General features: G+C 36.1%; 1 protein-coding gene across 3 annotated transcripts in view; it reads left to right on the top strand.

The window, feature by feature from the left end:
• Positions 1-13,532, top strand: part of TRZ4 (tRNAse Z4) — a 59,682-nt gene extending 46,150 nt beyond the window's left edge. For all 3 annotated transcript variants that reach the window (XM_089820523.1, XM_089820525.1, XM_089820526.1), the window contains one exon: positions 13,178-13,532. In XM_089820523.1, coding sequence (XP_089676649.1) covers positions 13,178-13,504 — 327 coding nt within the window. In that variant the 3' untranslated portion in view covers positions 13,505-13,532. The remainder of the gene's footprint in view (positions 1-13,177) is intronic.
• The last annotated feature ends 752 nt before the right edge of the window (positions 13,533-14,284 follow it).

The following is a 14,284-nucleotide window of genomic DNA, read 5'->3' as shown; positions in this document are numbered from 1 at the left end:
AGGATGAATAGAAAAGGCTAGTTAGTTGTAAGATAGGCTAAGAGATTTTGATAGCTTTAGTACAGGTAGTAGTGATAGATGGTCATATGATAGGGAGAAATGTTAGGATAGGTAGCAAATCCTAGATGGCCATATGATAGGGCAAAAGATTTGATAGGTCAATTGGCCCACACAAAGATAGATATAATCGATTAAATTCTTTTTAATTATTGGAATAACTTGTGCTATAGATCTAATAATTCCCCCAAAATGGAATGTATCACACATAGGGGAACATGATACATTCGAAGGAGAAAAGAGACAATGTGGGATGTCCACATAACTAGATGTTTCCATGGAATGCAACCCCACAAGAAGTGATACATTATATACACAACATCAAAATAAGCAAGTAGAGACGTCAAGGTCTGATTATTTAGCATTAGAATCCAAATAAGTAAAAGGATTTTTGATATATGAATGTGTATGGGTATTGATGATGCAAGTTTTGTGACCGTTCAACATGCATGATAGAATACAATGTATTCAATCTTCTCTTGCACAAGGAGAACCCAAATGATAAACAATGTAGAATATTGTGTGATCAAGTAAAGTGACCCCAATTTTACAATGCTTACTTGCAACTTTTTCTTGGACACAACTCAGTTTTATGATGTGATTTGATTGTATCCGCATGAGGATTTATGATATTCTTTTGTTTAGGGTCTATATGGCAATTTGAGTTCTACAACTAATGCTTACAATGATTTGAAATAAAATGCAAATGGGATGTGGGTCTAGGAATCTAGGCTAACTCTATCTCTAACTCTACCAATGCAAGAGACTATTGAATATGGGGAGAAACTAAACCAGTTCTTGCTTTGCCAACTCAAACAACAATGCTAAGGAGGGTGCTATCTTCTAAGGGTGCGTGTATGATTTTCAAATTACTCATCTTTATCAAAACCATAGAGTATGCAAATCAGTGAATATAAAACAATTGCAGTTAAGTGCTTGCAATAGTGTAGTCTAACAACAATTGAAGTTAAGTGCTTGCAATAGTGTAGTCTAACCTTGCATTGTTACTTGCAATCAACAAGTACCAAAAGATATGAACATAAGTGTAATACGCTAAAACTGATAAGAGAATGTAATGGCTGGTTTTTGATTAAAAATTCAGAAAAAGAGACTATTCTAATTAGCTAAAAATGCTCATATGCTTTTTTTGAACAGATTAATTTAAAACAAATAAACATAAACTAATACATGTTTTTCAACAATTTTGCAAGAAAATTAAACTGGAAATTAAATCTTGTCCGCCTCTTCAATTTTTTGCTACATGAACAGATACATCAATACAGAATACCGCATGGAAATGAATTTATTTAGCAGTTAGAAATGGCTGACACTGGGGCATCCTTACTTTCTCCTGTCTTGGCAAAAAGTATCATCATGGCATTTATGCACCCAACCAGGGATCAGCCTTGATCCTCCCTTGCACACTTCTAGGCTCTAGCTGAAGTGGGCCTGGCTGTCCGCAAGGGATGAGGGGTGACTAGGACAAACCTTCTAGGAACTGGTGTTAGAGTCCTACAACTTAGTTGGCCACACCCTACAGCTCCCATTGTCTTGGTATGATAACTGACTAGCGGCGTATCTGGAATCATTGGACTGACTAGCACTGGACTAGTGCACCTTGGCCAAGGATTCACAACTGTGAAGTCAGCCTCTCGCCCTATCCCACTTGCACTTTGGTCACAATAAGTTATTGATTACTAAGGAATAGGTTTCCCTTCTAATACCTCCAGTCTTTGAGGAATATATTTCGGCTTCTATGTATATCTGCTGAAAACTTTCAGCCTAGCAATATGATTTGATGACTCTTGTCAAACATCATTGATGTTTCAAGTTAAACACTTAGTAACATGGACAAGTTCAAGTTTAACTGATTCATTATTATTGAACTTGAGACCAACATAAACTCAACAACAAGAAAGTTTGAAATGGTGTTTGATGGATTACGTATGATAGATGGATTTATTTCTGTTGTCTTTTACGTTTGAAAACTTCTCTACTGGTATACAACAGTTTGAAGAAACATAAAAATTCTGAACTGCTTGTGTTACATGAACAATCTCTTAAACTCCGAGGATTGTTATAACTTATCATTACTGGTGATAGACAACTAAGATGTCAAGCTACCTAGCTCATAGATGAGACAATATAAAAAAACAGCAGCTAGAATGTACATGGATATAGTTCTATTTCAAGTTAATTCTGGATGGTTCCACTGATTCCCTATGCGAACGGCTATAGAGGCATACACAGCCGTGCACTTCTACGAAAAGAAAGAATGGTAAAGGACTCTTCAGTTGTCAAGAACATACTACCTCTAAATGCACATTAACGCTAGTCTGCCGGAGAGAGTAAAGGCTATTGAAGCTACTTGGGTTGTCCCTAGAAGGAGAACTTAAAACTCTTATTATATGCTATACAGAAAATATCAGAGAATAGCAAATGGTCTACCAGCGTATGCAAGCTCCAACTGTAACATTTCTTTTCTTCTAATGCAAGGACTAGATAAAAGAAGACTTAAATCTCTTAAGAAATCCTTAGCATGAAGCCTAGTGTCAATATAATACAAGCTACAACATTGGCAACATCTTTTAGAAGAGAAAAGATAACAGAAAACCTTTAAGGATTGAGATAGAAAGAAAATTTGCCTGAAACCTCAAGTACGTTGGAAATGAATCATTGTAGTACTTTAGTAGAGATGTTTGCTAAGTGTGTGTTGGCATGACACTCTCTTGCTACAAGTTCTATGTGTTTAAGTCCACATGTTATTCCCGTTGGCTACTGCATTGCTTATGGAGATTGAGGCTTAGAAAGAAGACACAGTGCAAAAGATAATGGAGAGTGTATGGATTGTAAGCCGTACAAACTACTCCCAAAGGACCTTGTTTCTCAACATAGAGATGAATATTATTCTTTGCACGTAAAGATTAGTCTCATTCCCCTTTGTATGCTACCCTTTGATGATCAAGAAATACTCAAGAATAAGGTAAGCTAAGATAAACCATTAATGTCCAACAAGAGACCACAAAACCACAGATAGGCCTGAGGGACTAAAGATACAAACAGAGGCTAGAAGGCAGTAGGACCACCAAATGGTGTCCGAGAATTGTTTAAATTTTTCCTTCCTTCTACGATGCCACCCTAGAAGTGTTTAAATCGACGTTGTCTGATGTACTTACTCAACTCTAAAAATTGGTCACTCTCCATAGTAATCGGTGAGTGAATTGTCGATACGATTTACAAATTGATAATACTATTATTGGAAAATTCTCTTGATTGAATGAATCAATTTCTAAAGTTGCCCCCAAAAAATTAAGAGGATGTAGAAGATTTATGGAGATAGTCTAAGCGACTCATCATTCGTGATAGAGGTGACAAATATATTAGTTAATAACTATATTGACAATGGTTAATTGAGTTCAAAATATCATTGTGGTAATGCTTCGTCATTGCAATAATAATACATTTGACTTATTCTAACGAAAGATATAAATTCAATTGGGCAAGGATGATTCATAATCATTGTGTTATGGCTAGATATATGCTCTTAAGTGAACATTTCTATAAGATACAATAATTTTAAAGTGGGGTAAATTGAGGTTAAGGAGTGCGACATTATCGACAATTCTTCAAGTGTTGCAAGTAGGTGGACCAAACGAAGTGCAAATTAGAGCCAAGGCTAGTCTTATGATTGTGAGATACAATGCGACACTACTCTAAGCTCCTAATGGACCCTAATCGCCCAGGTCTCACTAACCTTGGACCAGGCAGTCCTGCCAGTTTTTAGAGATCTTGCGCCTGTAGATCACAAACATAACTCATCCCTCTCTTCTGATGATACCACCTCCCCTGGAGGTTGCATCGGTCCTGCACCTACTTATCAAACAACAGTTGTCCATCTCTTATTATAGCATAGTAATCTCATCAAAATACAAAATGCAAAACAACAATTACTTCTATCCTTGGCTTGCTTGATCATAAACAACAATATAAAACCAATATCAACCCATTCAATAATTATCAGTACTAGATAATATAATTTCAAACCCATGGTTTGATGGACAATTCTACAAACCACTGTTTAAATTAAATCGTTAAACCATTTAGGGCACAATTTACAAAACCACTATTTAATTTAGATCCAAAAATCCATTTAGGGTACAATTTACAGAACCACTATTTAATCTAAATCCAAAAACCATTTAGGGCACAACTTACAAAATAATTGTTTACTCTAAATCAAAAAAACCATTTTGGGCACAATCCTCAAAACTGTTGTTTAAATTAAAGCATTCTAGAGTGGTGTGACAATGAGTTTTACCATGAGTCATCGATGGCAATATCTTTCATTCAACTATTCAACTGTTTGACAATTTCTACTTAATTAAATCCTACTTTGTGAGAAGTATGAAATTAGTAGCTATGCAACACTCTTAAATAAATCAAGTATTCACCATGAAGCAACAATGTTGCCAAAACAAAGCAACAATGTTGCAATTGTTTTGGCAGCATCTTATCAACAATTTCTCCAAAATCTCCTTTTACAAATAAGCAAAGATTTTATATAGGAGCCCCAATTACAAGCAACAACACATATTGATTTGGAATCAATGGCTAAGATCATTCCAAATTTAGGGTTTATTATCACTAAATATAGTGCAACAAAAGTGGAAAATTATCCCCATAATAGATTTTGAGGAAAGAGAACCAATTGGAAAATTAAATGATAGTCATTTAATATCATCTTCTAAAATGTGTGTGCCTTTACCCCTTTCTCTTGTAGCATATTAAATGAATTTGGACATCACCAACTTAAGTCACTCAATTATGACACTCGCAAGCTGCTATTATGAAATTTAATCATTTGTAATTCCTTTGTGTGAATTTCAATCACTTCTAAGCCCTTCTAATCCAATTACAACCTATTAAATTATTTTCATTAGTAGATAATATAATTTCAACCCCATGGTTTGATTAATTCCCGAAACCATCTAGGGCACAATTTTACAAAACCATTGTTTAAATTTGTTAATGTTAGTGTAGTTTTAGTTGGATAAAACTCACTATATATATGCGATATTTATATACATGTGTACAAATATTTATGTGTTAAATATCAAACTATTATATTAAATACTAATGAATAGACATGTCCCATGAAGGGATATATCTAGCCATATTTCATCTAATATAATAGAGATGGCTGCCATTTGGAAAGTACATACCAAAACATTATGGTGGTGCTATTACATGTGCAATAGGTTTGGAAAGTCAACATGGTATTAGAGCCAACTGCAAATGTAACAAAAAACGTAGCATCTATCCTGTGCTAATGGGAAACTCTATGAAGATTGAATGTTTCACCAACAAGGATCGATGAACTTAGAAATAGTTTTTACTACATTGTGTTAAAGACAATCAACATATTTCACCAATCTTGTGTTGGATCATCGAGAATAGTCATGGGACTCAAAGAGAACTGGAATAATCGTGAATGAGCAATGCGAGGCTGCATGGGTAGATCAGATTGCCGCAATGGATGGGCGTGTTGGTTTTGCTCAAATGCCAAGATGTGCGGATTAGGGCAATAGTAGATTGGCTCGACCTTAAGATTGAGAGTTGCCGAGTTGGAATCAACTTGTTCTCAGAGCTACTTGTTTCCCACAATGGATTTGATAATGTGGGGTCTGCGTGTGTAGGTTGGGCGGGATTGTGCGGACTGCGACTTGTCCCAGAAGTGCTTGGAGGACTGGTGTTAGGCTTCCTTCTTGGATGCCTTAGAACAATGATAATCCGATTTGGAGGTGATTGGGCAATGTCTTCGAATTGACATTGTCGACCCGGGGTTGAATCTACCAAGTTGTCACGATCATTGTCACGTTGCTTGGCCATTGAGATCATGTAGTGTGAAGGCTTAGATTTGAGGTGAATCCTTGTAATTCCAAATGATGTGTAGCTTGACTAGCACAAGACATATTGTGACAACAATTGGATTAAGAGTTTTGCTGTTCAAAAGGTACAAAGGATAAACATATTACTATGGTGACGTCAACAACTAGTTGTATAGGATAACTTACAATGTGTATATTTAGTGGGCATTTATAATCAACATATGCAATTTACTTTTTGGAGGGAATAGAGGTAAAGTTCACGTGAGGTAAGTTTATGAAATTATTTCATTTTACATGAATTTGTGTTATTTTATAGAGGCTTATTTATGTTATATTCAGGAACATATAAGATATAAAATGAAATAAATATACATAAGAGATTGGAAAATTGGCATTAATGTATATATTTAAATTAGACATTGATCTATATTATTGAGTATTATATTAGGCTCTCTCTTATTTCAATGTGTAATATAAGAGATATTTGTTTTGATTTTTTCCTTCGAGCATGTTATTGTAGGAAAAGGTAGATTGATATCAGATTCAGAAGCAGTCTAACACTTCATCAAAGGCAACATTGGATGAGGAGCTCAGAAGAGTGATGTTTAGAGGTAGCTTGACACATTTGTCTGGAGGAGCGGATAGAGGATATGTTTTAGTTGATCTTTGAAGATCTTGATCATATTAGAATGAGAGGGAGTTTTGATCTCATGTAAACTTTTGGTATTGTGTGTGTGATTGCATAATTTAATGGGCCTACCCCTTGTGTACATCATGAGGAAATGACGACTTCCAAATGATTACCACTTGTATTTGCAGAATTTTTTGAAAGGTGACGATCTTACAATAACTAAATTTTCTATTATGATGGATGTCTTACGATGTCTATGTAGATCATGATAGATTATACTTTGCATGGTGGATGTTTATATGCTAAGCATTATGAGAATGCATGTGCACATACCTTATAAACATTTTTGAGTACATGGTGAAGGTTATGCAAATTGATGTCAAGATGACATTACATAGAGTACTTGGTGATTATCATATGAGATGACATTCAGGAGACCATTGCTCAAAGAGTACATGGTGAATGTCATATTAGATGACATTCAAAAGGCCATTACTCCCAATATCATTACTCAGAGTATTTGGCGAATATTATTTGTTGATATTCTGGAGGCCAATACTCATGATATCAAATGTGATATTAAAATGTTGAATATCTTCTGATCAAAGATATACTTATCCTCCCTAACTAAGAGGGAGTGTTAATGTTAGTGTACTTTTAGTCAGATAAAACTATTATATTAAATACTAATGAATAGACATGTCCCGTGAACGGACATGTCTTTCCACATTTCATCTATTATAAGAGAGATGGGTGCCATTTGGAAGGTACATACCAAAACATTATGGCAGTGCTATTACATTTGCGGCAGATCTGAAAACTCAACAAAATTAAATCAAGAAACCATTTAGGGCTCAATATACAAAACCATTGTTTAATCTAAAAGGTTAAATTGAAAAACCATTTAGGGGACAATTTACAAAACTAATATTTAATCTAAATCCAAAAACCATTTAGGGCACAATTTACAAAGTCACTATGTAATCTAAATTCAAAAACCATTTAGGGCATTCTAGATCTCAGTTCTCATCTCATTTATGAAATCCTCTATCATTTGCTCTAGTCTTCTAGGATTGGGGACATTAGAAAGTCACTAGCCCAACTTATAAGACAATTAAAGTTGGCTTTGGAGTTAAATTAAAACTATTAAAAAAGTGTCTTTTAACTAAAACGGAGAAATGGTGACAAAGGGGAAATAAGACGAAAGATAGAATGAGAATCTTAAGAGTCACTGTTGAACATTAAATTGGCTTTGGAGTTAAGTTAAAACTATTAAAAAGGTCTTTTTTAACTAAAAAGGAGAAAAGGTGGCAAAGGGGAAATAAGACGAAAGATAGAATGGGAATCTTAAGAGTCACTATTGAACATTAAAAGAGGAAGTCTCATTCATTTTGGGCATGCTTGGATATTGATTTGGTTGAGATTTCTCTTGAAGAAACTAAGGAAGCTTCAGCTTCTATTCAGAATTTGAGGACGTAAACCTTTAGATTCTTCTTGGGTGGATTGGACGTAGCCTTGATTCATCATTTGTTGTGAATTCACAATGGAGTTCACAGTTGCATTTCAGGTTCATTTCAGGTTATCCAATGTGGCCGTTATCACTGTTTTTACGATTGGACTGTTATTGTATTGCTGAATATTATAATGCAATAACATTTTGAGTAATTTCTATGAGCATTTATTGGTTAATATTGCTGGTCTTCATTGCATAATTTATCTGTGTATATTCGGAAAATTATAGTGGTAAAAATTGGGGAGAATATCCGGGTAGGATATTATAGATTCGTTCTTCTAGGCAACATGTTTACCAAGATGACAATCTCCAATTCCTCAGGTTCAACAATCTGATTACAAGTGTTAAATTGTCCAAAACTGATCCGACAATCTACCAACACCAGCAATTTGCCTCAAGCAACTGGATCTGTTCGGTAACCAAAAAACTATTCCAATTCACCATCTAACAAATCCTTCTTGTACAACCACCACATTGCAGGTCAGATCTGATCTGCTGCCACCCCACAACCATGTTCACAAGTGTGATCTCCAATATTACAAGAGCCAATCTTTTTCTTGCCACCTTGCACTAGCTTCTGGTTGAGCAAATCAGAAACTCAGCTTCTGCCACTCCATGACTAGAGATTCAAGTCAAGACATGGGATTCCAAGTGATTTTTTTTCTCTGATGTACAGCCAGCAACCAAGTTTGATACCATTTGATGCAGTCAAGGATAGAGGATCCCCAAAGGAGACATCCAACCATATAGCAAGCATATCCACTAGCGAAAATGCCTAAACAATCTAACAAGCATTGAACACAATTGGAAGGAACATTATTGGGGTTATCATTAAGTTGGCTTGCGGATGCAAATATTACATAGCTATTGTCAATATACAGCTGCTACAGATTCGTAGTCCTCAAATTAATAAACCACAAACAACCCGAAGTTATTGCAATTGCTTCTCCAAAATTATTCTACTTCCTAAACATGTAGCACACTTTCCACTTCTAGCACTACCTAAACTAGAACCACTACCCTACTTATATACAAGATCGCCAACGACGAGTTGACTTACACGATCATTGATTTCTAAGACAAAGGAAATGTATTATAAACAAATAGGTTTGGACCCAAATCATAAGAACAACCCCAAATGAATACACTGTGTCATGCGAACATACAAGGAGGTTGATCAAATGTGTTACAATATTGAACAATGCGCCAATTCGCATTGCATGTTGTTTATCTTCATTGCAAGCCACAACTTGCACCCTGACCGTTAGAACAAGAAAGCTAGTATAGGAACAGACCAATTTTAAGATAAGCTCATATGGAAACATCACATCAAGATGCAAAGATGGACGTAGGATCCTCATGACGCCTAGACTACGCCATAAGGATCATATAAGAAAATGTGCCAACTAGATCGATCACAAGCTAAAAAATAGGGAACTGTCCAAATGAATAATAAACAGATGAATGAAAGGGAAATATTCTTTGGTGTTGCAAGTTTGCCAGCGACCCAAGGACACTCTTGCATCATATACTTTGCTTTATTTTGGTGGCCCTCTCCCTGTTGCTTTGCCTCCTGTTGCTTTGCCTCCATATGGTCCAATTGTCACCGATTAACATATTCCTCTTTCACTTGCACAAGTCATCTCGAACGATTAAATTTGATGTAAAACAATCCTCAACAACCTGTAACATAAATTAGAGCCAAAAAACAACTATTAGATATATGTTTTACAAAAGAATGCACATTAGACAATCAAAATATAAAATCAGAAATTGTAAGATACTATTTTTTAAGAAATTAAATTTCTAACTTGAGTTCAAGTTCACTTACCTTCAGTACCTTGAGTCATGTGGTGGTTTGTGATGAACATCTAGATGTCCTTAATCTCTGCATACATCTCTTTGATCCACCTAATTTTGTGCTCAATTTTTTTTAGCATAAGATTGAGTGAATGGACCGCACAAGTTGTTCAAAAGATATGTTGATATCTCTCTTCTACCAACAAACCAACGACAACATTTCTAGCACCCACTTGTTAAATGAAAGAGATGAGAATATTAGCAATAAACTGCCCATCTTTTACTCGTCCCTCACAATCTACATATTTCAAAACCATTGCCTCTTTAGGGGAGACCACCAAGGCATTGATCAAGGGACGATTTCTTACATTTACACCCATCTGAAACAATTGATACCTTTGTCTCAATCCATGAGTCCTTAATAGGCTTCAAGTGATCATCAATCCCCTTGGCATCTTGCTCAAACAAGGTGGTCTGTACTCTCTCATAATTAGGGCCCTTATACCCTCTTGCAGCATCATTGGCTGGGTCTTTTCAACATCCTCTTCCAATATGGAGAGGGAACGACACTAAAAGGCAATCCATTTGCAAACAAGCATCTTGCCACATTAATGTCGGTAATTTCCCAACCCTGATTTTGAAATGCAATTTCTAGTGGTCCCTCTCTTTTGTTTAAGGGGTGCTTCACTTTTAGTATCAAGGCCAACTAAGGTAGTAAGAGGGGTGGTCTTCTATCACACCATTTGTAGAGGGGGGTTGCATTCCTTTTTTTTAAAAAACTTTAACTACCATTGATTTTATTTTGCGTACATTCTTTGCTCTCTCTTCTGCTGACTCATGCTCTGCAATATATTCTAATACTGTTGCATTTGGTACAAGTGCACCTTTTTTCTAGGGCGTTTCTTGACTCTTATAGGGTATCCACACAAATAGTCTGCCATGTAAAAATATGAACTATTCATTTCTACATCACAACTCCGACATTTCCAATGGAATGCGCCACCTCTTGGAAAGGGTTTTACAATACAAGCATACTTACCCAAAGGAGAACTAGAATGGGGTTCAATTCTTTGTTCAATATTGCTTTTGAGGAAGCGGTAGAAGCCATTGTAGTTCCTTTTCCTGTGGCAAGAAACTGTATGCATATTCAATATAAAAGCAAGGGAATGAAAAATTCTGTTTTTTTTTGTAGATCTTATGAACAATGGAAGAGAAATGACTAAAAATAAAAAACTTAAGCCAAAAGAAAACGCAAATGGAACAAGAACTTACCTCTTCCACTCATTGTTAGCTTGCAAAGGTGTAGGAATGAGGCACAATCACTTGAAGATCCACAAACAACCAAACTCTTGGTCAACCACAAATGAGAATGAGAAGTCAACATAAGCCTTTCAAATCCTTTTTTCAAGGTTGTGGATGTCAAAATATTATAAAATTTACCCAAAAAAAAATTACATAAGCACCACCCGCGGGCCCCAGTTCATGTGTGGTTTGATGCAAAATGTCTTGGTCTGCCCGGGTTCCATTCTCCACTGGCCTGGTTCGAACTGGGTAGCTGTGAGTTGGACCTTGTCAGGATGCACGGAGGGAACGGACTAGATCACAGAGCAGTTAGAACTTGGCCTGGTCTGTGGGCAGAAATGGCGAACTGGTCATCTTAGCTTTCGGCATCATTGGAGTCTTTAGATCTTTGTGATATTTCATTCCGAAACTTGATGTTCTCTCTTTCGACAATTAGATTGTCCTTGGTATCATATCGTTCTTTTTGGTTTCCATACTCTGATAGGTTTCATTTTTCTCCTCAATTAACTTTGAGTTCCTTCCGAATTTGTGTGTAAAAATTGGAGACAGCTCCCTCCTAAACATGTTAGGTGATGAATTTTTTTTGTGTATACCTCTCAAAATGAACCTTAGGCCACATCTTTTGCTTTTTGTGTTTGTCCCCATCCAGCTAGAATGCACTATCATTATTGTACATTTGTTTATTTGACACTGACGAAGAGTGTAAAAATACAGTTTAGGTGGCATCCCTTGATCTACTGGCTAATCTGTTTTGTTATTGTGTGTTGTGGTTGAGAGTGTTATATTGGCTTTGCCCTAAACTAAAATGGTCAGAAATCACATTTACTTCATTATAGGTTTTCCTGCCTTTATTTTGTCGCTTCCCTTACTATTACATCCTATTCAGGATTTCATCCTCCTCATTTTTTTCAGAGATTAATAATTATGTCAACCATCAAGGACTACGAAGATTATTGTTTGTCAGTCTCCAGAAAACATATAAGTGTAGCCTAATACGTGATGTTGATGGCAACTTCCTCTTGTAGCACCATTCTTTACTTTGTAAGGTGTAATTTTTCATTCTTGGCTCTAGCTCTTGCTATCTAGATCACTGAACATATAGCTTCATTCGACCAGCTGTTCCGTTGCTTAAATGATGACAGCATCATCTCATAAATGGGTTTTGTGATGTCACACTTTATATGATGACCCCAATGGTCACTTTAATAATTATTTCCTAGTTCCTATCTATCAAAGATAGAAGCATTGATTATGCAATAACAATCTTCTCTACACACCCAGATACTCTCAAGCCCGTCAACTGGTTTTCTCGCTTCTTTATTTCCTTGCAAGTATTTTCATTTTTTAAACAAGATTACTAGGCAGCCAAATAATTCTTCGGATTTTTGAACACAAAAATATATGCTGGGAGAAGAATTATTATGAGCAGTATTAGCAGCTAATTCTTCAACGGGAATCAACTGATGCTGCTCGATGTATTGGTGGATGTCTCTCTGGACAGAATACAAAAGTTGAAAGAAATAATGTAACAGTTTGCTCTGTTCTATATTTACATTTTAAAAATGGTGTGTTTTTCTATTGGATTTGCCCTGTATCGCTGTATCTTGATTCTAAGTCTATGGAATATAGATGTTGAATCAAGGGTGCTTTGTAAAGGATCATTGGCATTGTTTTAAATTAATATAATGCTGTTAGTCCATGTTTTTGGATAATATTATTAAAAAACATAGCAGTATTTAAAATGTATTTAGCTGCTTTTGGGTTGTTTATTTGTGCCCCCCTAATATGCCTGATACATCAGACATCACAACAAATGTAGCTTTTCAACTGTTATAAGGTCTTGTAGTTCCACGTATATCTCGATGTTCACATTGTAAACTTAATGACATGTTATCTCGAAGAAAACATATCTATTATTTGTGATGTATAATGGTGCTGTCTGAACAGCAATTTGATTAATATAAGTTATATGCTCAATGAATGCAGGCCACTTTTGATGACAGCATGCCCGAAGAAGCAATTTCAAAGAATCATAGTTTGACCAAGGAGGCAATTGAGGTGGGAGCCTCCGCAGAAGCATACCGAATCATTTTGACACACTTTAGCCAACGTTACCCCAAAATCCCTGTTTTTGATGAAAGCTATACTGACAGGACATGCATTGCTTTTGACTTGATGACTGTTAACTTGGCAGACTTGCCATTTGTACCAAAAATTAATTCTTATTTGAAACTTCTCTTCAAAAATGAGATGATGGCTGAAGAAGCATCTGAAATTGATAACACTACCGAGGATACAGCTATTGCATTATAAGAATTATTCCAAATTTATTTGTTGCTTCTTTTTATTGTTTATTTATTTTTTGTACCAATCAGCTTGTGCTGTGTAGTGAAGAGTTGCTTGTTGAAAAAAAAGAAGACCACTTTCTTCTTTGCTTTCTTTGAAAAGTAACAGGTAACCAGAAGGCCTGTTGGGGTTAGAGCACCTCATAATGTACTTGGGAGGTTTTAAGCTCAAGTCCTACTTGGTTTATGCAAAACAACACAGTATCAGATCCACAAAGAGGAGATCAAAACTACTGAAGTGTGGCTTGAAGGGTGGTGTTGGAGGAAAGATATTATAATTGATTAATGCAAAAACAGGTTTTAAGGGGACCCAAAAACCCATACAAATATTAAATCAAAAGATAAAGCATTAAGAATCCCCAGTACTAGCAACGGGCCATCCAAAGCCAAAAACCATCACACAAAAAAGCGACTAGCAGCCCAGAACCACAAATCCCCACTAGGATTTACCTGTAGTCTCATCCTTATGGGATGTAAGGGTCATATCAAATGCACGTGACAAACGCTTAAGAGTGTTTTCCTTTCACAGCATTCCATCTTTCCTCAACTTTAGCAGCAGACATGCCAGCTCAAAAATTCTGGAGCCAAAGGCCCAACACCTCCCAAGATGTCGCAAGCAGCCCGAGACTAGCCAACTCAGGGCCAACACCGATCATGCAACCAAGGCCAGCCAAAGGAGAAACAACAGGTCCAACAATGCCAGCTAAAACAAAGAAACCAATAGATTCACTATCCCTAGCCAACAGAG

This window comes from Cupressus sempervirens, chromosome 3, assembly GCF_028749045.1.
Source record: "Cupressus sempervirens isolate cs-2001-9-10 chromosome 3, ASM2874904v1, whole genome shotgun sequence".
NCBI lineage: Eukaryota > Viridiplantae > Streptophyta > Pinopsida > Cupressales > Cupressaceae > Cupressus > Cupressus sempervirens.
This window is presented reverse-complemented; position numbering and strand designations above follow the sequence as displayed.